Source organism: Chrysemys picta, chromosome 5 (assembly GCF_011386835.1).
Source record: "Chrysemys picta bellii isolate R12L10 chromosome 5, ASM1138683v2, whole genome shotgun sequence".
NCBI lineage: Eukaryota > Metazoa > Chordata > Testudines > Emydidae > Chrysemys > Chrysemys picta.
The window spans coordinates 119,369,372-119,395,095 of NC_088795.1; the positions used below are offsets into that span (position 1 = coordinate 119,369,372).

Below are 25,724 nucleotides of genomic sequence, written 5' to 3' on the forward strand. Positions count from 1 at the left end.
AGAACCATGAGTGCATTATACAAGGGCATTTCACAACGAAGTGAAAATGTTTCTTATGGGAGTCTCCACGTTCCGTTCTACTAAAATATCTTATTTAGAATACAGGGATGGTATCTAATATAGTTTTTTAGCTTCTTTGACTATTCATTGTCCAGAGTTGATATCAACATGTGGTTAGTGTAAGTGCTAGGTAGCAGCAACTTGTATCTTGCCTTCACTGCAAAAACCCAGGCAGTTAGAGTTGATGATGATACTCAGTAGGAAAGACAAAACATGAATAGATAGGAATGTTTGGACACTGGGGGTGGGGGGGAGGGAAGAGTTCATGTTGTAGGTGCATGTTTTCTTTGCTTAAAATTCATTTAAAAAGTTGCTGGGGGAATATTACAATTCTGCATCATCTTTAAATGTAAACGCAATGGCAAATTAAATGTACAGAATACCAAATTTACTCGGTGTGTGTGACATGGGATCACTTTTTTCACGTTTTTTGCAGAAAATTTACTTAGGTGCCTTCCAAAAAACCTTTAGCAAGAAGTTAGAGGTGTGGGACAGAAGTTGTCAGCCCCTATATTTCAGTTACCCTTATGCAAAAACAATCTTTTTCAGAGAGGTTACTTGCTCTGCAGGCCCTTCAAAAGGAGGAATACTGCAGGCCCTCGGCATCCTAGAGTATGGTACACAGGTTTGTGTATGCCCCCTGACTTGGCAGTAGTACTGTTACACAACCGTTAACATCTTCTCTCTGATATCACTGCATTCAGACTTATTCAGGAATAACCTGCACTATGGGACTGCTTCAAGCCAGAGTGTGTGTGTGTGTGTGTGTATTAAAAGGTGTTAAACACTGTAATTTTATTTTGATTTCTGCAGATGCTGGATTTTCTGCAGCAGACAGGGAAGCAAGTCTGGAATTAATAAAACTGGATATTTCTAGAACATTTCCCAATCTCTGTATTTTCCAGCAAGTAAGCGATTTAATTTTTAATCACACAATATTTTTCAATGTACACTTAAGTAGTAAAAACAAATTTTTGAAAAGTTTACACTGAAATAGGTTTTTTTTATGTTCTAAATGTTTGTAGAAGAAGTTTTCTTTAGTGCAAACTTGCATGTTGGTATTTAAATGTATGAGTAGTTTGTGGTAAAATTAATATCTGGTGTTCCTGAATGACAAGTATAAAGGATTTCAGCAGAGTCTAAGACTGCTCAGTGTAATGTATGGCAACCTGTAAGACTTCTCAGGACTTGAAATTAACATAGTTTTTATGGGAATCCTCCTTAATATGTTGCGACTGTTCTTGCTATCCCTTTCTTCATGGCTCAACCCTACTGCTAGTCTAATAGATAGAGCTAAACCAACTTGATTAGTGTTCGGCTTTCTTGATACTAATATGTAACAATTCATAAAGCTGTAGTGAATTTCTAATGCTTGTGTCCTTTTGCACTTTGGTCGTTAACCTGTTGGATGAACTGTATGCATTTGGAATAAATAGGTGTGGGAAGATGTTCCTTAGTGACATTACAGTGATGCATTCCATATAAAAGTTGAAAGAGTTTAAAAAAAAATTTCAAAGCAGTCTAGGGCAGGAGTTCTCAAACTTCATTGCACCGTGACCCCCTTCTGACAACAAAAATTACAACATGACCCCAAGACGGAGGACTGAAGCCTGTCTGAGCTCCACTGCTCCGGGCGGGGGGACAAAACCCGAGCCCCACCACCCTGGGCAGGGGGGCCTGTAACCTGAGCCCCACCACCACTGAAGCCTGAGCCCAGGGTAGTGGAGCTCAGGCTTCTGCCCCTAGCAGTGGGGCTCAGACTTCAGCCCTGGGTCCCAGACAGTCTAAGGCCAGCCCTGGTGACCCCATTAAAATGGGGTCACGACCCACTTTAAGGTCCCAGTCCACAGTTTGAGAACCACTGGGGATTTGGAAACCTCTTTTATTAAAATTAATGGAATATGTGTCTAAGGGTATGTCTACACAGCAAAGAAAAACCCAAGGGGCTTGGGCTGCAGGGCTGTTTCATTGTTGTGTAGACTTCTGGGCTCCAGCTGGAGCCCAGGCACTAGGATCTTGTGAGCCCAGAAGTCTACACAAGAATGAAGCAGCCCCAAAGTCTGAGCCTGAGCCCAAGTCAGGTGGCACGGGCCAGCTGTGGGTTTTTCTTTGCTGTGTAGACATTCCCTAAATCCTCTACACAGCTTAGGAGTTTCTCACAGATTGTGAATATTTACAGAAGCTGTATGATTAATTTTTTATTTTTCATTATAGGGTGGTCCTTACCATGACACATTGCACAGTATTTTAGGCGCCTATACGTGTTACAGACCTGATGTTGGCTATGTAAGTGAAGTTATATGTTGCAATTATGTGGGAGTGTTTCTGGTCACTTGCTAGACTATTCTAAAATGATTTTGTGAAGATTTTTGGTTTTGCTGTACATCTTGGTTATTTTGTGGTACATTTTATACAAAATGTTGTATCAAGGGATATGTGCACTGTTATGGTTTGCTGTTACATTCTTAGATTTGAACGTTTTTAATGAAGTAGAGATAAGACTTCCACAAAATCTAGGGCGCACATATGTGCTGAATGAAAATTGAAATACAAGCCATCTGGTTAAGTCACTCCTCTGAACCACATACTGTGTTACACTGCACTCTTATTGAGGTGACAGCTTGTTAAAATTTTATCTCTTCTTCAAGATGGCCTCTGTGTTCACACTTCTGGGATGTGTGCCCTGGCACTGCAAAGCTTCTGGAACATTCTGTAAAGCTGTGCCCATTGGGGCTGCGTAAGCTCCCTCACACCACTGAACAGTCAGAGTGCAGGTTATAAAAGGACTGTGTGGCTCTAACTGCTTCATTCAATTCTTTTTCCATGGCCAGGTGTGGACATTAGAGCATTCAGTATGGCTCTGGTTCAGTTAATTTTGGGAGGGTGTGAGTGGAGGAGGTGGTAATACCCCAAACCAGAATTTCCTTTTCCTCTTTTTCCATGTTTCAATAATTGTTTCTGTGACTTTTGGCTGATCTGGTTCCTGAGGAACTGGAGAAGGGCAGATATCGTATATATGGTATAGTTCATGGTCCTCGGTTTCTGGAGGCCAGTATGTACACCCACTGTTCTAAACATCTGCAGCTTCACAACTCAGGCCTACTTAGATTGGCAGTAGAGGGTCCAAGATTTCCTCATGGAGGAGGCCTGGTCCCTGGATCCAGCATCAGATCATTTTTGGCTTCATTGTCAGGGAAATCAGGATAAGAAATCTGTTGGACAGATCAGAAACCAGAGGTCCCTAAAAGGGATGGAAATGGGTGGTTGGTAGGCAGCATAACGCTCAAATACATGGTGCCTTAGTCCATGCCAGCTGGAGTGTAAATTCTAAAGGCAGTGGACCCTGCTGGTGCGCTAAATGTTCCCTAGTGCACATTAACATAATACTGTCAGAAACAGGACTACATGAATGCGCATTTGGGAACTTTTAGCGTGTGCCAGCAGGATCCACATAGGCTAGGTAGTGCACAACATGCTGGTGTGCATTAGAATTTACAGCCCAGTTGGTATGGACAAAGTCAGTGTGTAGACAAGCTCATAGAGTGGATTGGTTTTATATATGTTAGCCAAATCACCTCTCGCAACTAGCAGTGAATAGAAATTACACTCCATGCTGCAAAGAAATGAATGAAAGGATCCACAAAGGGAAGAGAGGAAGGGAGTGAAATAGATGTTAAACTGGCTCTGAACTCTGAGGTAACATGCCACGTCTGAGGTCTTGCAAACAGGGAAAACATATGAATAGTCACTGATAAAGCAGATATATGAAGTGCTTCCTATTTCCCTACTTCATTTGTTGAAGAGGCTGCCCTTTCTGGTACTAAAGGTGGTAGAAATCCAGTGGACTTAAGATGATGACTGTGGCACTGGTAGGAGGCTGAAGTGTAAGTCTTCGTCCTCCGGTCATGTTTTAGGAAGCCCAAACACTGGCGGTGGTCTTGGTATTCTTCTCTTTCTCTAGTGTTTCATCCATCTTCAGGTAAAAGAGATTCTTCCCTTCAAATGGGAGGTCTTCCACAGAGGTGTGTGTAACTGATAAAAGGCCAAACAATTGGAGCCAAAGTTTATAGTTTCAGAAATATCTGATGCTGCGATCAGAACTGCAGCAAATGTCCATGCAATAGTAGTCAACTAAATGGTTGAGGCACATTAGCTGGGGTGAGTCTTAGTACCTGAAGGTCTTACTAAGGACTCACTTAAGGCTCACTCTCCCAGATCTAAAGTAGTATCGATGGCATGCCTCTATTATTTCCATCAGAGATCTATAGGTCTGCTATTTGTAGTTCTATTTATGCCTTTATTCAGTACTACTCTCTCTCAACATAGTGTTTAACTCTAATATTTCAGGAGAGCAGTCCTTGTTTAATGTGAACGCCACAACCCAGCTTCCTGTAAGTGGGACCATGCACAGGCCACCTCAGAAGGAGAAGTAACTGGTTCTTTGAGAGCCTTGCTTCTGCATATTCACACTTCTCTCATCCTTTCCTTTTCCCGAGGGCTCTTTGGTTTACTGGGGGGGAGCAGGGGGGAAACTGAGATGGTTGTAAAAAGAACAGGAGTACTTGTGGCACCTTAGTGACTAACAAATTTATTTGAGCATAAGCTTTCGTGGGCTACAGCCCACTTCATCAGATGCATAGAATGGAACATATAGTAAGAAGATGTATACATACAGAGAACATGGAAAGGTGGAAGTTGCCATACCAACTCTAAGAGGCTAATTATCAACAGGAGAAAAAAAACTTTTCTAGTGATGATCAAGATGGCCCATTTCAGACAGTTGACTTTGTAGTGATAATCAAGATGGCCCATTTCAGACAGTTGCCTCTTAGAGTTGGTATGGCAACTTCCACCTTTTCATGTTTTCTGTATGTATATATATTGCCTTACTATATGTTCCATTCTATGCATTTGATAAAGTGGGCTGTAGCCCACGAAAGCTTATGCTCTAATAAATTTGTTAGTCTCTAAGGTGTCACAAGGACTCCTGTTTTTGCAGATACAGACTAACATGGCTGCTACTCTGAAACCTGAGATGGTTGTGGCATTGTTAGGACCTCTGCTGTGAAAATTTTGATGTCCTGAGAGAGGATGCTTGTGTGGCCCCAATAAGCACATCCTTCTGGAAGGTTTACAAAACTCAGTGGTGCATCACACAAGTATGACTGTGAAGAGGCAACATTCTTGTAGAAATAGGTTACTCACCAGTAACTGTATCTTCTTTCTTTAGGTTCAGGGCATGTCCTTCATAGCTGCAGTGTTGATCTTGAATTTGGATACTGCAGATGCCTTCATTGCTTTTTCTAACCTTCTGAATAAACCCTGTCAGATGGCATTTTTTCGAGTGGACCATGGCCTTGTAAGTACACAGGAAACGCTAATTCCTTTATGCTTCTACTGAAGATCTGTTCAGGTACAAGACAGAACTTCAGCAAGGGTTCATAGTCTGTTTTTCAAAGTTCTAACAAACCTCTATTTTTAAAGCAACAGTTAAAAGATAAAACTTACTGAAAGGGGAAAACTGAATGAAATAGCTGCCCAGTACTGTGTGATGCTCAGAGATTGAGCATGATTATTCTAAGTGCACCAATTTAATGCATGCATTGTAAATGGGAGCCCAAATCAGATTAACAGCCTTACAAAAATTGATTGGAAGGCAGTTTTTATCCCAAACTAATAGGTTGCTAAAAATAAACTGTTGATGCTTTACAATTTGAATCAGGTTCCCCATTTCTCTCTCTCATATATTGCTGTGTCAGCTTGGATTTGAAATGTAGCTAAGGGGATTAGGCAACCAAATCCTTACTTCCTTAAGCTCCTTTGAAATTCCCAGCTGGCATGTATAACATACTACATGTGGAAAATACCACAATTTCCAAACTTAATTCCAGTTGTAGTAGCTCTAACAGATCTGCTTAAGTTGCCTCATGAGTTTTTTGAAAATCGTTTTATTTGACAAAGAAATATGACGTTCTGTACGTCTTCCCTGTTTTTCTTTTTTAAACTAGAAGTATATGCATAAAAATAAGATACTGGTTTCTTAAAAGTTCAAGTGGGGGGAAAAAAAGGAGCAGTAACAGAGTGATCACTGTGGGAGTGACTGTCAGCATTTCCTCCCTAGCCCTTGTATAGTAGGAGACTGATACATGTGACTGCTCTGTTGCAATTCCTGAAACTCATCAGCAGTAGAAGCCTTTAATGTGGCATGTTGCAACTCAATTCACATTGGCAGCAGCAAGATCAATCTTGTTCTGTCTCCAGTTGGCTGCACCCAGCAATAGAGAGGGAGCACTGCTGTTGCTCATGTACACAAATACATTACCCAGGAGGCTGGCAGCAGAGTGATACTTGCTAGAACGACTTTTTTTTCCAGTGGAAAGTTAGTGCCTTGGTAGCCCACTGGACTATTGCCCTACAAATCAGTTTTAGCCCCTATTGACTAAATGGGAAGTGTAGTAAACAAATACTTTTAGGAAAGTGGTGGTGAGAGCTTGTGGAAATAACACTACAGTATTCCCCAATTGCCTATCGTAGATTAAAGTCCTGGGGAAAATCTTGTTACCCTTATGTAGTAAGATGTAATAAGGAAAAAGTTATCGACTTGATAGGATGATTGAGGATGTTTTCTGATGGTTAGTATGGGGAGCTTGAGATGGGACGTCTTTCCAGATTCAGTGCAGATCCACTGTGCCTGTTCAATGATCTGTGGAACAGATATGATAATCTGACACTAAACTTCTCTTAAGGTAAATGAGATTTATTGATCCAAGAGGTAAATTCAATAGATCTTGATTGCCACAATGAGAAATTGACATTCATGCATTCTTCACATTTTCTAAACTATCTGGAAATGTTCAATTTATGGCCATAGCACTATTAGTACTACTAGTAGTTCTTGTAATTTAATTATTTTTTTTTTGTAGCTTGTTGAGTAATTGTTTTATTGAATTCATGTTACTTCATGAGTCTATAGTTACATATTCATTTCAGGGCTTCACTTTATTCCACTTATAAATAAAAATTATACATCCCTGCTCTTGTGGTGGTCACAATATTTGAAACATGACATATATTTAAGAAAATGGTAGAATACACTGTTACATACAATCTTGAGTAAAAATACCTACAAATTAATCAGTCAGGATCAAGATAAAATACCCTTCAGCTATTATTTCAATTCTAGTAAGGCTGTCTGTCTAATGAAAGCAATACAGCACCATGTTTTTCAGACCATTGTAAGAGTGTTACATAAAATAGTGTCTGGAATGCTGTGCAAGTGAAAGGCTTTAGTATGCACTGGCATTAAGATAGTTTAGAAGCTAGGACTGGACGTTGCATTACCGACCTACATTTAGATTTTTTTTTTTAATTACATTATAGAGAAATAGAGTTCACAGCCAGCTGCAGGAATTCTGTACTGTTACTAATACATAATTGGACAGTTTTTCCTCCAGTTACACAATTCCCTGCACTCTAGTTCTGATTTTCATGTTCACCATACAGCTTTTTATCAATGACACATTGAATGCAGGGATTTTGCAGAATTATTGTATAATTATTTCTGTGCCATGTAATCGCTCTTTGATTGGTTGCTCTAAGTTCTTCTTGTGCTCCTTGGCTCAGTTTTCCAGCTGTTTGCTTATCACTCCAGTCAGCTGAAACAGAAAAGCTCCAGAATGTACATGGAAAAGAAGAAAAATGGGTCTGTCAAATGGTTAAAGGGGACTTTAAAAAAAAGAGAGAAAATGCACTCGCTTCCATTCTTCCTTCCATCCACTTCACTTTCCCTTGTGTCATACGAGCAGAACTCTTGTTTCCACCACAACTGTTGTATTTGTGTTGGGAGAATCTCAGTCTTTTCCTCCCATTTTAGGGAGGAAATATTGTAAATACATATTGTAACCAAAAATGTATTAATGGGGAGAGAGGGGGAGAAGAGGGGATGAACTTTGCTGAGCCAGTGGGATTGAGAGAAGGCAGGATGGGGGAGGAGCAGGAAAAGAGCAAATCTTTTGTTTTTAACTCGTTAATAGTTTACCTCTCAACCTGTGTGACAAATCATATTGTGTTTTGTATTATATTTGGCTATTGAATCATAAATTTCACAATCAATTTCTGTCCTTCTATTAAAGGTCTAGTAGGGCATTGGACTGGGAGTCAAACCTGGTTTCTGTTTCCATCTTTGTTACTGATTTGCAGAGTGACCTTCAGCCTTCTCTGTTTTCCCCTCCTGTAAAATGCATATGATGTTTACCCTCCTTCGTAAATCACTTGGAATACTATGAGTGAAAATTGTCTGTAAGAGTATAACCTGTCATTATAAACTCTCTAATAAGGGTTAATAAACTTCTTAGCTTCCAACCTCACTTTATTGGCTGTAAATTCTTTGGACTGGAATTCATTCAGTCTAATATTATTACTGCATTAACAGAAAGCAGTCTTAAGTTATCATCATAATTTTCCATTACATTTAAGTGCAATAGCCAGTAAATTTGCTTATTTCACCTGCTGGTGTTTTCCTTTCCAAAAGGAAACTGGCCTAGATCCAAAACAATCATTTCTTCCATTGAACAGCTTTAGGAGGATATACGGAATGGAACTCAAACATACATGCACATGCCAGCACTTAGACAAATGTTTACACAAAGGACTTATGTACTTTACCGTGTGTAATTCATATTGTTGGGATTTTGTGCCTGTTTCAAGAAGCAGTCCTGAAATTAAGATCCTTAAAACTTCAATAGAAAAAAAAAAGTTAACTAATATCTAATGATTTTTCTTTTGTTTTTCCCAGATGTTGACCTATTTTGCAGCATTTGAGGTATTCTTTGAGGAAAATCTGCCAAAGTTGTTTGCTCACTTCAAAAAAAATAACTTGACTCCTGACATCTATCTTATTGATTGGTAAGACTGTCAGAGTACTGTATAATTATCAATGTGTACATATTAGTTTTTAGCGTCGTATACATGTTTATATAATAGATGACAAAGAGCTTACAAAATTTGTAAGGGTTCAGTCAGCATTTCTATTTAAGTACTTTCTTTCAGCAAATAACTTTGTTTCAAAACTGTCTACTGTTAAAATGTAGTTTTCATATTAAAATTGAAACAAACTCCTATCCATGCTATAAGTAGAAACGTATTTCTATAAGCAGTTTGTGACGTTCATCTAACCTTTTTATCATACTCATGGTTGAGTTGTGTCCATGCATCAGCTTGCTTCTCAACAGAATTTGCACCTCCCTATCTACCACACATTTGAATCTGCATTCTGGGAAAATCTGGTAGCTATCCCATACTGCATGAGTAGGCGATAAAGTGCCTGGGAGACATGCATATAGAACAGCACATGGGGAGCCGCAGCATGGGATTTTCTGCACAGAGCTGGAAGGAAGGAGAACCAGAAAAACAGGTTGCACAGGCATGGCTATACAGTTTTTGGCCACACAACAATATATCAGTGGTTATGGGAAGACAAATGTGTTGTCTTAGGCCTCTATCTAGTTGGATGAATTATGGTTAGTTTTCAGAGTTATTAACACAGTATTAACTGTGGTGTGTGTTGACACAAATCATGTTTATAGTCAACTGTGCCACTAGTTGGTACAGACCAGTTAAAAGTTGAAGTGTAGACAGGAACATAATGTTTTGGTTAGGTTAGGAGAGAACAAAAGAGTATCTGTTGGTTTCTGGCAATTGAAAGTGTTCTGAAATGTGAAATTGCCTTCAGTTAGTGCCTTTTGACTAGAAATGGAACCACAAATCTGAACCCCTTCAAATTTCAGGGTGAGGAGAGTAGTTGGATATGAGGCTGCTGCTGGTGTTTTGGAAGTATGTTGGCTTCAGAACTCCAAGGGGACTGTTTGCAAGTTTAGGTTTGGATACAGCTGAAATTTCATTAATGGCTGATCAAGCAAGATTTCAACCATTCGTCCTGATAGAAATCTCAGGATCAGAATACAATATTTTAATGTTAAATTTGGCGCAGGTTAAAAATGGTTAATCAGTGTGTGCTATCACAACTTCTCACATTTAATGTATCCTCTACATAACCTCTTTTAATATAAGTGGAGGCACCTTATTGTAAAAGGGTTTCTCCTTCCTAAACTACCTGTGCACCCCCAGAGTTGGGGGTTTGGCACACCAGCCGCAGTAAATCCATACATGCATCAATGCAGGAGACTTCCTCAGATTATAAGTACTGCTAAGTAACCTAGATAGGTTTGTATTGTCAGGTTTTTTTTGTGCTGTGACTAGGTTAGATAAACTCACTGTTTGAGACCGAAAAACCACATTAGCATTCAAATGTGGTCAGATTACATCCAGAAATCTCTGCCAATGGTTAAACCGGTTTTACATTTCAGCCTTAACCATACATTCCGTTCAGTTGGTTTGTTGTGCACAGTTAACGTTTTTTTAATATTCTACTTGGTTGGCAAATGCCTTGGCGTTTAGTGGCTCAGACTGTCTAAAATGAGAAATGAATTTGGGTGCCTCTATTTTGGTGTGGTCAACTGGAGACTCCTAGAGGGATCTGATTTTCAGAAAGTGTTGATTTCCTGTCCTCTGAAAATCAAGCACTTTGAGGTGTTTAATTTTAAATACCCCAAAACTGAGGCACCTAAAATAAAAATACCTCTTATATAGAGCTTTTGATCAGTAGATCTCATAACACTTCAGGCTTGCATGTATATATTCTCACCACATCCCTGTGTGGTACATAAGAACGGCCGTACTGGGTCAGACCAAAGGTCCATCTAGCCCAGTATCCTGTCAACCGACAGTGGCCAATGCCAGGTGCCCCAGAGGGAGTGGATCTAACAAGCAATGATCAAGTGATCGCTCTCCTGCCATCCATCTCCACCGTCTGACAAAACAGAGGTTAGGGACACTATTCTTTACCCATCCTAGCTAATAGCCATTAATGGACTTAACCACCATGAATTTATCCAGTTCTCTTTTAAACACTGTTATAGTCCTAGCCTTCACAACCTCCTCAGGTAAGGAGTTCCACAAGTGGTAGGGAAGTATTATTCCCATTTTACAGATCATCAATCACTTTTGAAAACCTTGAACACAAAACTACACAAATAGCATGAATATAATATAGAGTCTGTATTGAAATCTAGGTTGGATATGTTAATGATCTTCAAGTGCTATTTATCTGTTAATGCTCCAACATTGTGCTTATACAGTATTCATGGAACAAATCTTAGTCAATCCCTGTCCCAAGGTGCTTGCAGTCTGAGACCAATACGTAGCACAAGACATACCAGGAAATCCAAAGGAGGGTGCAAATTTAGGGTATTCTGATTTTGCCCACTTCTTTAATGTAAAATTGGAATGGAAAAGCTTTGATATAGTTTGTGTGGGTGTGTGTAGGGGGGAGACAAACTTTTGAGAGGGATTGCAGTAATGGAAGAATGAGGACATGTTGAGTTGGGGCTGGGATGCTGTTTCATGCACAGGGATGGCATGAAAGTGGGAGTAGGAGGGGTGTCAGGGTAGATAGAGGGGAAGAAGTTACAGTATTCAAGGCACAAGAGTTTATCTTCCAGTAAGTTTCAGAATTGATCTTTAGGGACTCCTGGAGTAAGTATCTTAGTCGATCTCAACTGCTGGGTTAAGTCATGTGGAGGGAAGTGGACTTTAAAATATCCAGGATCCACACTATAAAGCAGGGGTTCTCAAATTGGGGATTGGGACCCCTCAGGGGGTCGCAAGGTTATCACATGGGGGGGGGGTTTACAAGCTGTCAACCTCCACCCCAAACCCCGCTTTGCCTCCAGCATTTATAATGGTGTTACATTAAAAACACTTTTTTATATATTTATAAGGGGGTCACACTCAGAGGCGTGGTATGTGAAAGGGGTCACCAATACAAAAGTCTGAGAACCCCTGCTATGAAGAGTTTTATAAATCTTAGCTAACACGTAGAATTTCACTTGAAAAAGAATTGGAAGCCAGTGCAGTCTCCAAAGTCAAGTGTGATATGCTTCTTGTGAGAAATATAGTTAAGCAAGAAGACAGCCATATTTTTGTATTAGCTGAAGTTTCCAGGTAGCGTGAAGGTTAACTCAAGTAGAGCACACAGATGTCTTTGGTAACCGTTGATCCAAACTGGATCGTAGTATATGTGCAAGAGATAATGTGACACAAAAGAAAACTGGAAAGGTCTGTATCTAACAGGAGTAAACCCAAGTGGGAGAGAAGAGAGCACTTTCTACTGATATATGGGCATCTAAAAACAGATGAGGATTCACAAGGTCTTATATCCACCTTTTGATTGTCCTGAAGATTATGAATATTTAAACATACTTTATTAATAAAAGGATTTCTACAATAATTTGTGCGTAAATCATGCATTTTATATAAAGTTTGCAAGAGGACAACGCTGCTCATCAGCAGCAGAAACTGGATGAGGATTGGCTGTTTAAATTGTAGTTTAAAGCAAAAGCTGTAAAAAGACTGATACTAATTCCTCTTAATACTTAAAATATTTTCATAAATGTCACACTTGTAACTTCATTTCAATTGAAAGTCTACTAGAGATAGGATTTTATGGAATGAAATGTAAAGATAGCCCCTTTAGTAGAGGGAATAAAGAGGAAAATTTACAAGAGTAAAATCAAGTTAATCTCATTCCTCCATATTTAATTTTTCCCCTGAGTGATGTCCAAGGGACCAGAAAAGGCATTAAAGTTTGCAGCTGTTTTAGCTCCCCCTAGTGTCAACTAGTTATACTTGTCAGTTTCAGTAGACAGGAAATCAAAAATTGAAATGACTTGAATTTCAAAAAATACTTTTTCCCCACATTTTTTAAAAAGCAGCTTTCCAAGAGCTCCAAGGATTTATACGGATATATATATATATATAAAAATCTAAAGATAAAGATACTACATTTTATGACATAATCATACCCCCATGATGAATATGGGGTGTAGTGTCACACCTTCTTCTTAAGAGTGGACTTAAACTTGCCCTGCTATGGCCTGTCATTCACTGTGGTTATAGGTATGGCGTTTGAGCCCAGATGGAAGTAAAAGCCCTCAAAATCTTTCACCAGGATGAAATAGCGTTTTTCTGTGTGCTTTACAGTATGTGGTACCAAACACGACATGCTCTTGAGGACCTTTTTCAGGCTCTAGAAGTGCATCATTGATAGGCATGGCTGCTGTCCCGGGAACAGACAGCTGCAGGATATCCACTAACTTATGGGTATTCTTCTGCAAGAACTCCGCCTAAATGCCCAGTGAGGCAGCCATGTGCCACAAAATGTCCTTATAGCCCTTGAAATCCTTCAGCATTGGAGAACAGGAAGAACTAGGCACTGCTGTATTGTCTGGTATGAAGAAGGGGTGGTTAACTTTGCCAAGTCTGGCTCCCATTCCTGGACTAGTGGAGCTGGAAGAGGCAGCTCCATGTGCTCTGCACAGGAAAGGCTCACTGGTGCCTCACTGGTCCACAGTTCCCATCACCAATCTGCCCAGCAATCTCGCCTTCGAGTGCAATCTATTTAGTTATTTACTTATTCCCGTAATACAAGAACTAGGGGTCATCAAATGAAATTAATAGGCAGCAGGTTTAAAACAAATAAAAGGAAGTTCTTCGTCACGCAGTGCACAGTCAACTTGTGGAACTCCTTACCTGAGAAGGTTGTGAAGACTAGGACTATAACAGGGTTTAAAAGAGAACTGGATAAATTCATGGTGGTTAAGTCCATTAATGGCTATTAGCCAGGACGGGTAAGGAATGGTGTCCCTAGCCTCTGTCCGTCAGAGGATGGAGATGGATGGCAGGAGAGAGATCACTTGATCATTGCCTGTTAGGTTCACTCCCTCTGGGGCACCTGGCATTGGCCACTGTCGGTCGACAGGATACTGGGCTAGATGGACCTTTGGTCTGACCCGGTACGGCCTTTCTTATGTTCTTATGACTGAGCAGCATCCCATGGATTCCGTGGAGGTCACTGGTAAGGGTAGGCAGTGGGTGGCCAATAGGTGCCCCAGCCCGACTGCGAGATAAGTGCTGGTGCCCGTAGTACTACGTAAATGATCCCCGAAGTGGAGCGGATGATGGATAGCAGGAGGAGGAAGACCCAACCTTGATGTTGAGGAGCCTCGGGTTTCTGGGATAAAGGTGGGGCCAATCCTGAGGGAGTGAGTAATCAGTCTGAGTCATCTGTTGCCCAGAACAAGGCAGGGACTGGTGCCGATGATGGAAGTGGTACCACTGGCACCAAGTGATCGAGGTAGTGTCAACCTTCAAGTCATCAGCGGTACTGGAGCAGCTGATGGTGCCAAAGTGTAGGGCGGTGAAAGCTGCCAAAGTAACATCTGCAGTGCTAACGAGTTTCCTGACACCGAGGTCCCTTGCATCAAGCCTGGTACCTGCCCTTGTTCCACGGACTGTGGAAGGGGAACATCAAGGTGCGGTGCTGACAGACCCAAGGGATTCAGTGGCCCATCGAACCAACGATGCTAGCCTGGCAAAGTCCTGGGCCAAAGGAAGTTAGGATGGAAAGGTAGAGGACGTCTGTAGCCACCAAGTATGCCACCGACATGGAAACGGTGCCAGCATCGCCCTCATTGGTACAGGACTCAACGGAGGCCCTGGTGCCAGAACCGGAGTTGATGGTACAGGGTCTGTAACCTCCCTACTTGGTACCAGTGAGCAGTTATAGGCACCACCCCCCATGCTAGCACTAACCACATGCTGATGCACGCTCTTCCTGGGGGAGGCGAAAGAGTCAATCAGTCTTATGCAACCTTTTCCCCTGTGCACTCAATGGGGAATGGCTCCTCTGTCTCTTCAGAGAGGCTCCTGCTCCAGAATGCGAAGCAGCAGCACTTTCTGAACCTGAGGGCAACCTCCAATCTATAGGAACACTAACTGTGATTCAGAATGCTAGAAAATGTACTTGCAGTATGGCTGTAGCCACACTCCCAGTGCAGAGGTATAGTTAGAAGCTGGAATTAGTAATGATACAATATGAATTACTTGTTTAGTTATCTATAGTCTAGTATTGTACAGTGGGATGCCAGTGACTCTACGCTGAAATTTGGTCACTACTATGATGCTACTAGTGTTAATCAAAACAAATTTGTCTTATCACTCCACTCCACTTCACTTCATACTGCAATAAAGTCAATATTTTGAGTAATTCAGGGGACCTGTGGGCCCTTGGAGGCTAGTGAGAATGTGGTTTGAGTAACCAAGAGGAGGTTCTCTCTTAGGCTGTTGTTTCTGTAGCCTTTCTCTGACACATTCATCTACTCACACAGTTTGAACTACCCCATCTTTTGCCTGTGATTGACACATTTGCCTCTTGCTTCATCCATTCTCCACTGGGTATCTTGCCATCTTGTTAAATTCAGGGTAGCCTGAACTGACCTTTCTTCCAAAATTCTCCCCACTCCCATTTTCTGTCACTGTTGAATACAACAATTCTCCTGGTCAGTCAGGCCTGGACTCGGGTGGGGGTGTAAATCTTCAATTCCTCTTTCTCCCTTTGGCACACACCCTCACTGTGTCCAAATCTTGCAGATTCGTCTTACACAAATGTTAGTAAGATTCAATCTTAGCTGTGGCCACACCGCTAAAGCTGTTGTTGAAACCCTCATCTCCCATCATGATTACTAGAACTGTTTCCTCTCTGGCCACCTCAACACGCATTTTTCCCCCTCCAGGCCCTATTCAAAATACAGTCTCTAAAGTAATCTTCCTGGCCCCATGTCTGTCTCTTTTTTTTTTAAATCCTACCAGCTGCTTCTGCTTCCCCTTCTCTGTTCCATTAAATTCAAGCTTCCCATGATCATCACCCTCAAGATTAAACACTGTTCCCCTACCTTCTTATCTCATTACCAGAACTTTTCCACCCTTGTGTTCCACCAGCTATGTCAGTCATGTTGCTCAATTTGTCTGTTTCTCCTGCAACCATTGCCACACCTTCTTCATCATCTTCCTCTGAGCTGGATATCAAAGCTCCACTACTCTCTCCTTACACAAATCCTACCTGAAGATCTACTTCTTCCATGGCAGCTGGAACAAACTAAATAAGCCACCTATTTCACTTATATATCCTGAGAGAAGTACTCATCTATATGGAGGGGAGCAGGGTCAAATGTTGGGAGATGCATGGCATAAGATCCCTGGAATTTAAACTGGAAATTAGCATGGGAAAAGACAAAAGGCGTTTGGGCGGGGGAGTGCAGTGGGGAAACTTAATATATAAGACATGCCTAATGTAATTCAAGATATTCTGTATATTACATCCCTTTTCCCCCATTCTTTCTCTTTACGGATTTTATGCCCATTAGGGAAAGGAACTGGGTCTTCCTATAGATATGTACGTGACCTAGCACATTTTGAATAGATTTGCAATCTAAATTATACTTCCTGTGAAACAGTGTATATATTTATACCAAATATAAATGAACTATCCAGTATCTGATCACTAACAAACTGTTGTTCAGCTGTTATTTAAGACTTGTGTACCTCTGTGCTGCTGCTTAAATTTTTTTCTTACATCCTAACCCTAAAGATTTTCTTCTGTTTTCAGGATATTCACATTGTACAGCAAGTCTTTGCCACTAGACCTTGCATGTCGTGTCTGGGATGTGTTCTGCCGGGATGGAGAGGAGTTCCTATTCCGTACAGCCTTGGGAATATTAAGACTTTTTGAAGATATTTTGACCAAAATGGACTTTATTCACATAGCCCAGTTCCTAACAAAGTTACCAGAGGACTTGCCTTCAGAAGAATTCTTCACATCTATTGCTGCGATTCAGATGCAAAGTAGAAACAAAAAGTGGGCTCAGGTAAAGAGAACTTATTTGTTTTTGTCTCCTTTGTTTAACAAATGAAGGAGCATTTGGCAATGCCTGAGAAAATGCAAAACAGTGCAGCGGAGTATATTTACGGTTTGGTAGGCTTGTAGATCACTTTATAATGCTGGCAGGTGAACGTTTAGTGAAAAGGCTGGTTGTCCTGAACATTTCCCCTCTGGGAATCAAGAGCTGGATCAATACTCGTTACGCTAAAATTGTGGTGGATCCAAGCTTGAATAGTGGTAGCGTGCAGCATTTTTCACCTATTAATTGCAAAGGAGGCTAAAAAAACCTCAGACATAGAAGTTCAGTATTACAACTTCATATTTTTAAAAAAAAAAAATGGTTTGTGGGAAAAGATGAGACAACTGAATCCTGTATGAATTTTTTCTCCACTCCATCAGCACTCTGTTGCCAAACTGTTGTAATTAACAGGGATCCTAGAAATCCAATTGCCCCAGAAAACCTGGAATTTGCATTTTTTACAGAGAACCTTTAGTTTTTGTGTTGTGAAAAAATAAAAACATCTTTACTATTAACTAAATTTTACTGAAAGTATCAATGTCACTTATTCAATGCATGCCACCTCCCCCTCTTGTGGTTTTGAATGTGCTTTACACTAAGCATACTTCAATAAACTGCTTCGGCATATAGAGGTTATTCAACAGCATATAGGGGTTTGTGTTTTAACGCATCTTAAATTCCACTTCAGCCTCTAGATGTGAGTAATTAAATTATGAAAAGATGCTGAAAACTTTTGTCACCCTTCAAGACCATGTCATTGAGATTGGCAAGGACAAATTTCACGCTGATGGTAATAGGCTGTTCTGTACTGTGTGCGGCAGGGCTGTAGATTACATTCGAAGGCAGACAATTGTAGAACATATGGAAAGCGCTAAACATAAACTGAATGAAAAGAAATGAAAACAAAGCCTAAATCAGCAGGGCCCTCGACAACAAAGAGACAAGGCACTGTGACTGGATTATTCTGTTAATTTTATTTTATCATAATGATTGGCACTGATAGGCTTCAAACGTGCTTAAAATTGTAAATATATCAATAAAACCTGTTCAACTGTTACGTATATATATATATGGTGGGTAGGGAAACTAAAGTTCAGCGTTTCATTTTAATCGCAGGAGAACACACATTTGTATGTATGTTTGATTTTTAACACTGAAAACTAGGATCCCCAGTCATAACCTCAGCCAAATAGTGGTCAAATATGGCAAAGCAAATTTGGCTTTCTGCCCATACTTCTGCAGAGAAGGAAGCTACTTACTAGTAGCTGCATTTCTTTGTGTGCTGAAGTGCGAAAATGTAGAGACCACCTTGGCTGAGCTCTAGGGTAGACCACAAACAGTTGTGTCCTGCAACAAATGTTTGTTTCGAGTGTCCAGGCTACAAGCTATACATGTTTCACTTCAGTGGCTTGACCAAGACAAGCAAATCAGTGCAGTGCCATTTGAGAGCTTCCTTTGAAACCCAGTAACTCAGTCCTCTTCTTTGATAGTTACTGCTACCACTGTCGTCATCTAACATAACATTTATTCACTACAGTCTCAGGCAGTTAAGATTCATTTGGTATTATGTTTTTTTCTCAGGCAATTTCTGGTGGCAGAAGGAGATGTTCTCCTATAAGCGTGGCAGAGTAGAGAACCCAACCTCTAGGCTTCGTGGTGTATGGTTTTGGTTTTTTCTCCTCACCTTAGATTTTGTACCTTGTCAAATGGGATGGAAAAGTGACACAGTGCCCACATGGCAGAATGCCCCAAAGTCTTGTCATGTTAGCTGTGTTTCAGACCTCCCATTTAGTGCAGATGTTCTTTCAAAGTTTGAAACTTTTTTGAAAATCATGCAATAGCTTGTTGGTGCACTGTAACCAAACATGTGTTAAAGTATATTTTTTACTTAATTGTGTGTGTTTTTTTTCTTCCTCTCAACTCCCTTTTTGAAATGTCTAGGTACTGGTTGCACTGCAAAAAGACAACCGGGAAGTGGAAAGAGGAAGCCCTTCACTCAAACACTGAAACTATGGTTGCCTCAAATTGACATTCAAGGGAAAAGAATCTGAAGTGGCAAATGTATGTCAGGATGAACTCAATACGTAGAGCTGCAAATAAGTGTGGTGTTTTGAGTTTTGTTTAGCACTGGAATTGGCCTTAAAGAAAAAAAGTAAAAGAAAAACTTTTTAAGTAACAAAACCAAGGCTTAGCCTTAAGAAGCTTACTAGAATGAGTGTTTGCTGTGGACAGCATTATACATTCTGCACTTTTAACGAAGGCAATGAAACCAGGCAATTTTAAGCTTGCCTTTTTTTAATTTCAGTATAAGTATTTTTTAAATACTGGTAATTGGTAACAGTGTGGGTTGCTTTGAAAGCTACTCCCCAGTTTGATTCTTAACCAGAATATACATGCATAAGAGTAGGTGGATTTGGAGAACCTGTTCAGTAACTGGTGCTGGAGTTTATAGTTAGTGAGGTAAGGATCACTTTCTTAGAAATGTCCCCTATTTTTAAAAGCTATAGGCCTCATTTACCAAAGAGACTGTTAAAGTAAAATAGAACTACATTCCATCCCATTAACTGAAAACAAAGACCAAACAAAAACACCATGGTAAGTAGAAAATACACTTAAAAACTAGGGAGGGAGGAGTCAGACTAGCAGTACAGCAACAGAGTCCATTTTCAACCTGCATTGCAACAGTGTTTCCCAATATAGATGCATTGGGAAAGTGCCACATTAATCCCACTGGATACTAAGCTCTCCAAGGGATGATCTGTAGTATTACTATAGCATTATTTCCCATTGGCTCACTCCCATGCCCCTATTGAACAGAAGTAAGATGCTAGTAAATGGTAATTAGCAAGTGAGGTTTGCTGGGGAAAGTGTCAAGAAATGGTAATTCGCTAAAGGGATGAGTAAAATTCATCCATTGATCTAGTTCTTTTTGAGGATAATGGTGTTTTTAAGACCAGCCTGTACCACACGGTACTACGCTTGAGCAAGTTACGCAGATGGCAAACTGCAGTTGCATATTTCCGTTATACAGCTAAAATTTTCTCTGCCTTCATCAACTGAATGTTTGATTGTAAATCATAAGTGTCCATGATTTACATTATACACTATACAAAAAACTGCGTGGGATAAATTGCTTTATAAATAATATGAATTTCAACACTGAAAAGGGAAAATAACTGAAGCAATATGCATTCGATAGCTGTAAATGGGAATTTCTGAATCCTCTTTAGCTTTGGATTTTATGTTCACAATCACCCTACAGTCTGTCTTTATGCTGGCTGCTCTAATGTTGTCTGAAACACAAGTATAGATGAGAGAGAACCTGAGCTAACACAACTGAAATAAAAGTGGAAGTATACTTGCACACACTATTGAATTCCAAGCACATAGAGCATATAATGTAAAGTGTCTATAGGATACATGCAAAATACTATCCATTAGTGAAGTAATATATTTTCCTTAAGTGGCATTTTGACCATAATCTTTAAAAAGACTCAAATGCAACTATGATTTTTCTAAATAAGTGCTTCAGGATTCTGTCACTTCAAAGAGAATGTAATACAAATGCAGCTTGTAAGTCTGTTACCTCTTTGGCCTCTCTTCCCCTTCTGCACTTTGTATACCTACCATAATTAGCTACTTAGCTTATTTCTGGTGCTGGCCATTAATTTCTTCAGTAACTGGCAGCATAGTAAACATTCTAGTGAAGGTAAATGTCCAGGCATCAGAATGGCATTTCCTTTCTCTCATCAGAAATTGCTTAGCTTTGGTCCTTTCATGACTGGTATTGACATTGCAGATGCTATGAAGTGCAATAGAAAGTTGGAAAGTCGGTACCTTTTGATCTACATTATATTTTTAATATCACAGATATGCCTTTTTTGTGAAGGTGTATAGAGGCCTAACATCCAGAACATTTGCACTATAAATTTACGTACTACACATTACGTATTTATGTAGACCAACTTTATCCTCCGTATACATCCAGTTAGATGGTACTGTAGCTGGCTTTGAAACTGTAACTTAGTCTTCATTACAACTTAATTTGTAGGTCCTTTTTAAATCAAGTGTCAGAACACGGTTCACCTACCTTATTGGAATACAGTGTTTGCCACTGGACATATAGCAGCCATCCCCAATCGGTCTCATTTTGCCCCTCATCTAATCGGATATTTAATGTTAACACTGAAAATGGGCTTGGTTGTGGAAAAAGGCCTGCTGCAGCACTTGTGCACTGTTTGTTACTTGCAGATGTAATTATTTTGTTCTGTGATTGATTTTTTTGTTTTGTTTTTTCTTAGATGTATATATTTTCTAATTGATTTATTTGTGTACATAAAGGTATGTTCTTTAAGTAATGAAGAAAAGCAATGCAATAAGGAGCTTTGCACAGTTTATTTTAAAATAAAACCCTGTATTTGGGAAAACTTTTCACCTGCCTAAAGATGCAGTTTAAGCTTTTCAGTATACTTGATTTGAAAATACGCTTGAATTTTGATAATGCTGTTGAGATGTATAATGGAATAGGATTACTTGCCACTATAGCTTTTTAATTTTCTGACAGCATACCAAATATCTTAATTAGCTATTAAGGAAGATTTTCATACTTAAATTCAGGGATTGCATACCAGATTTTGCCATCTTGATTTTATTGTTCAGGGGTACGTGTAAAATGCATTGAGATTTCCCTATTCTCCATCAAAACAGAGAGCTGTTCTTTTTTCCCCCTAACGGGTTTTAAAAAAATGAAAATGCTGCAATAATTTAGAAGTCTGCAACTTTCACTTTACATGCAGCAAATAAGAGAAACTAGGAAGACTGCACCCTGGTTTGGGATTTTGTGCAACCTGCACTTTACAGTAAAACAAAATATTTTGCATCTTCAATCAGTAATAGTCAAAATGTATCATTTAGTAAAGAATATCATTTTGAAAGGTACTTTATAATGGCTTCTATTTTTGAATGTTTTAAATACTAGAACGATATGTAAAGAACTATTGACACTCTCTGTATATCATGTTTGGTTTTATGTACAATTATCAATTTTTGTTTAGGTAAGTGTATCAAATGAACTTTTTTGAACTGTAAATATGGTTTTATTAAAGTCATGTAAAGTTACCTAGATCACACTGTGTCAATTACAGTGTAATCCAGGCCGAAGTTCCTGAGTTTATATACCAATACCCAACCTGTTGATAAGGAATCAACTCCTCTTCCTGACTCCATTCAATGAATGAACCAGAAACCCCAACTTTGCATATGCTACAATTTCATAGTGTATTCTTTTTTAAAAACTGTTTGTTTTCCCTTCCCTGTTCTGACTGCTATAATCCAGTCTGCTTGAAAATATTTGGAATTGCTTCCTTTTTTTCAGCTAGCACATACTGGCACATATGGTTTACAAAGAAAGGGATTTTCAGGTTTAACTGTTCCCTTCCTATGGGAAAGTACAATATGGCACCATACAGGAACTAAGGGTCCATGGATCTCCCGAGTCTCATGTTACAGTCAGGGGTCAGCACCACCGTGTAGCGCGACGGACGCTTGACTAAATTACCGGACTTAGTGACAGACATTGGCCGGGAGTGGGAAAGGGCTCTGGGCTGAGGCAGGAGGTTGGGGTGTGGGAGGGAGTGTATGGGCTCTGCGCTGGGGGTGTGGGTTCCAGGGTGGGGCCAGAAATGAGGGGTTCAGGGGATGGGAGTGGGCTCTGGGCTAGAGCAGGAGATTGGGGGGGATGAGCGCTCCAGCTGGGGGTGCAAGCTTTGGGGTGGGGCAGGGGGTGAGAGGTTTGTAGGGCAGGAGTGGGATCAGGGCTGGGGTAGAGGGTTGGGTTGTGGGAGGGGGTCAGTCGTGCACACTCCAGGAAGCTCTTACCTCAAGCAGCTCCCAGTCCCCTCTCCAGCTCCAACACGGAGGTACGGCCAGGTGGTTCTGCATGCTGCCCTCTCCACAGGCACTGCCCCCGAAGCTCCTAGTGGCCATGGTTCCTGGCCAATGGGCTGGGAGCTGCAAAGTCAGTGCTTGCTCGGGGGGGGGGGGGGGAACACGGTGGCAGCGTGCTTGCAGAGGCGCCTGGCTGCACCTCCGCCGGCAACAGCACGGGGGGAGACACTTGTGGGGAGCTGCCTGAGGTGAGCCCCCCCACGGACCTCAAAATTTTTACCATGGACACTTGTGTCCATGTACAGACACATTGCCGACCTCTGGTTACAGTTTCAAATTCTAATAATTTTCCTCAGGAGGAAGGGCTTTGGAAGACTAGAGTGGTAATTGTTTGTTCCCACAACATTGGGACACAATGAGAAAACAAAATCCCAAGGAGGTTGCATAAGATTAAATGAATGTTTGTTTTTTAACTGCTGCAGAGTGCATTTGCTCCCTCCATTCTTCCCCTATCTGAGTCAAACCTCCATCCTGAGGAGCTTATTTTCCGTGCTTACTAGCCTCTCCTCCCCCAGGCCATATGTACCTGAAAGTGAAAGGAATATTAGCCCTTGCTGCTTAATAGTCTTAAAAGAAAATGGCTTATGTGACACTTTCTCTTACTTGAGGCTTAAGACCAAAGGAACAAAGTGTAAGAAGACTCATTAGCCACTGTCAGAGGAAAGGATACTGAGCCTGATGGACCTTTGGTCTGACCCAGTATGGCCGTTCTTATGGTCTTATGACTATTTAAAGGAAATCCAACTACACTGGTAGGGCTTTGGAACATACCCCAAAAAGTAGGAATAATAGATACTGTTCTTTTGGAATAGTAAGTACAACGGAAGATGGCGTTTATGAAGCTTGTTGTATGGTGAGAGAGAACTGTAACTTGATCATCATACTGAGGCTCAAGTAGATAGCGTGTAATTCTATTACAGGGAGTCTATTACTCATATGACCTTATATCTTTACCAAAACAATTGAGTAGGAAACCAAATAGATGCTCTACTGCACAACAGTACATCTTTAACTTAAAATTTTAAGTTAAAGAAGAGCTTACCTATTTGCCTGAGTAACGGGGCTTAACCTGAAAGAAACGGTTTTATAAATAAATTATTTCCCTTTTTCACTTAAGATGTTGGCCACTATATTTATTGGAATATGTCTCCATGTGCTGGCTAGTGTCTAGAAGAGATTAAATTGGGTAGTGGTGTTTTGCCCCAATTAGTCAACCTATTTTGTAGTCTCTCATCACTACTGGAGATTTAGTAGAGCACCAAAAACCAGAAAGGCTACTTCAGAGATCACTTAAAAAAAATAGTTGTAAACGTTTTTAGAAACTTAATGCTTTTTAATCTACTCTTTTATATATCTTAGCTAAGAAAACTCAGAATAAGTTTGTTTGCTGATTCTAGCCAAGATCTAGTGCACTGGACTTACTGAGAAGGCAAGAATATTTGTTGTTCATTTTGTAATTAGAACCTCATGATGCTGTCATTTCTCAGATGTATGTTGAACATGTGCAGACCTTGAGACTGATATGTCTAATGATGCTTATTGCATCAACTTGTGCAGTTTAGGATCTGTACTAAGTCCACAGATGAACCACCATGACTTATTGGGGGTAGGAGAGATTTGGATTTCCAAGTAAAGTATGTCTAAGGCAGAGGTGGGCAAACTATGGCCCACGGGCCACATCCAGCCTGTGGGACTCTCCTGCCCGGCCCCTGAGCTCCCAATCTGGGAGGCTAGCCCCTGGCCCCTTCCCCACTGTCCCCCCTCCCCTACAGCCTCAGCTCACTGTGCCGCGTGCAATGCTCTGGGCGGCGGGGCTGCGAGCTCTTGCCGGGCAGCGCAGCTGCAGAGCCACAGCCTGACCCAGTGCTCCGGGCTACGTGGTGGCGGCGTGGCTTGGTCCAGCCAAGCGGCACGGCTGCCTGTCCTGGTGCTGGGGGCAGCGCGGCTGTTGCATTGCCAGCCACTGGTGCTCCAGGCAGCAGGGTAAGGGGGCAGAGAGGGGGGGGGATATGTTGGCTAGAGGGCAGGGGAGTTTGGGGTGATGGTCGGGGGTGTGGATAGGGGTCGGGGCAGTCAGAGGACAGGAAACAGGGGTTGAATGGGGGTAGGGGTCCCGGGGGGGCAGTCAGGAAGGAGAGGGGGGGTTGGATGGGGTAGCGGGGGGCAGTCAGGGAGAAGGGAGGGTTGGATTGGGCAGGGGTCCCGGGGGGGCGGCTGTCAGGGTGAGAAGCAGGGGGGTCGAATAGGCTGAGGGGGCTGGGTCACGCCTGGCTGTTTGGGGAGGCACAGCCTCCCCTAACCGGCCCTCCATACAATTTAAAAAAACTGATGTGGCCCTCATGCCAAAAAATTTGCCCGCCTCCTGGTCTAAGGGTCTATTGCCTTAGTATGTAAATGCCAGTGTTAAAACTACTGCTTGTCATCTTGCTCTCGAAGTACTGAAGTTATAACCCCCTGCCACTGTTCTGACCCACATAATTTCACTGCTGTAGAGACATTTCTTCTTGCTTTAGAAACCAGAAAAAGGTCAGGCACTAGCCACTCATTACTTACTAGACCAGTGCAAGCTACGAGTGGGCTGAGAGAGCCCTCTCCAGCTCTGCCCTCTGCAAGCATTTTTCATCCACCAGTGGCCAATATGTTAACTCCCTCACAGGAATGATTTAAGGATTCATTAGCATCCATAGTTCTGCAGCTCTTTCATTCTGTGAACATCTTCATAAGAGAACTTTTCATGGATCTCCCTTTCAACTCTCTGCTGCTTGGCTGTCAAAATGTTTAATTCTGTGGACCAATAAGGAAAACGCTGCAGATCACTGGTACTTCACCAACCATAGCTTGAGGATAATTAGGTTAGTTAACACC

The 25,724-nt window shown here is 41.1% G+C and overlaps 1 protein-coding gene across 5 annotated transcripts in view; it reads left to right on the forward strand.

The window, feature by feature from the left end:
• The window catches only part of TBC1D14 (TBC1 domain family member 14), a 100,228-nt gene extending 78,191 nt beyond the window's left edge, over positions 1-22,037 (forward strand). For all 5 annotated transcript variants that reach the window (XM_005300284.5, XM_065597097.1, XM_042855500.2 and 2 more), the window contains 6 exons: positions 874-968; positions 2,275-2,346; positions 5,291-5,419; positions 8,855-8,964; positions 16,622-16,880; positions 18,855-22,037. In XM_005300284.5, the coding sequence (XP_005300341.1) occupies positions 874-968; positions 2,275-2,346; positions 5,291-5,419; positions 8,855-8,964; positions 16,622-16,880; positions 18,855-18,920 (731 nt within the window). In that variant the 3' untranslated portion in view covers positions 18,921-22,037. The remainder of the gene's footprint in view (positions 1-873; positions 969-2,274; positions 2,347-5,290; positions 5,420-8,854; positions 8,965-16,621; positions 16,881-18,854) is intronic.
• The last annotated feature ends 3,687 nt before the right edge of the window (positions 22,038-25,724 follow it).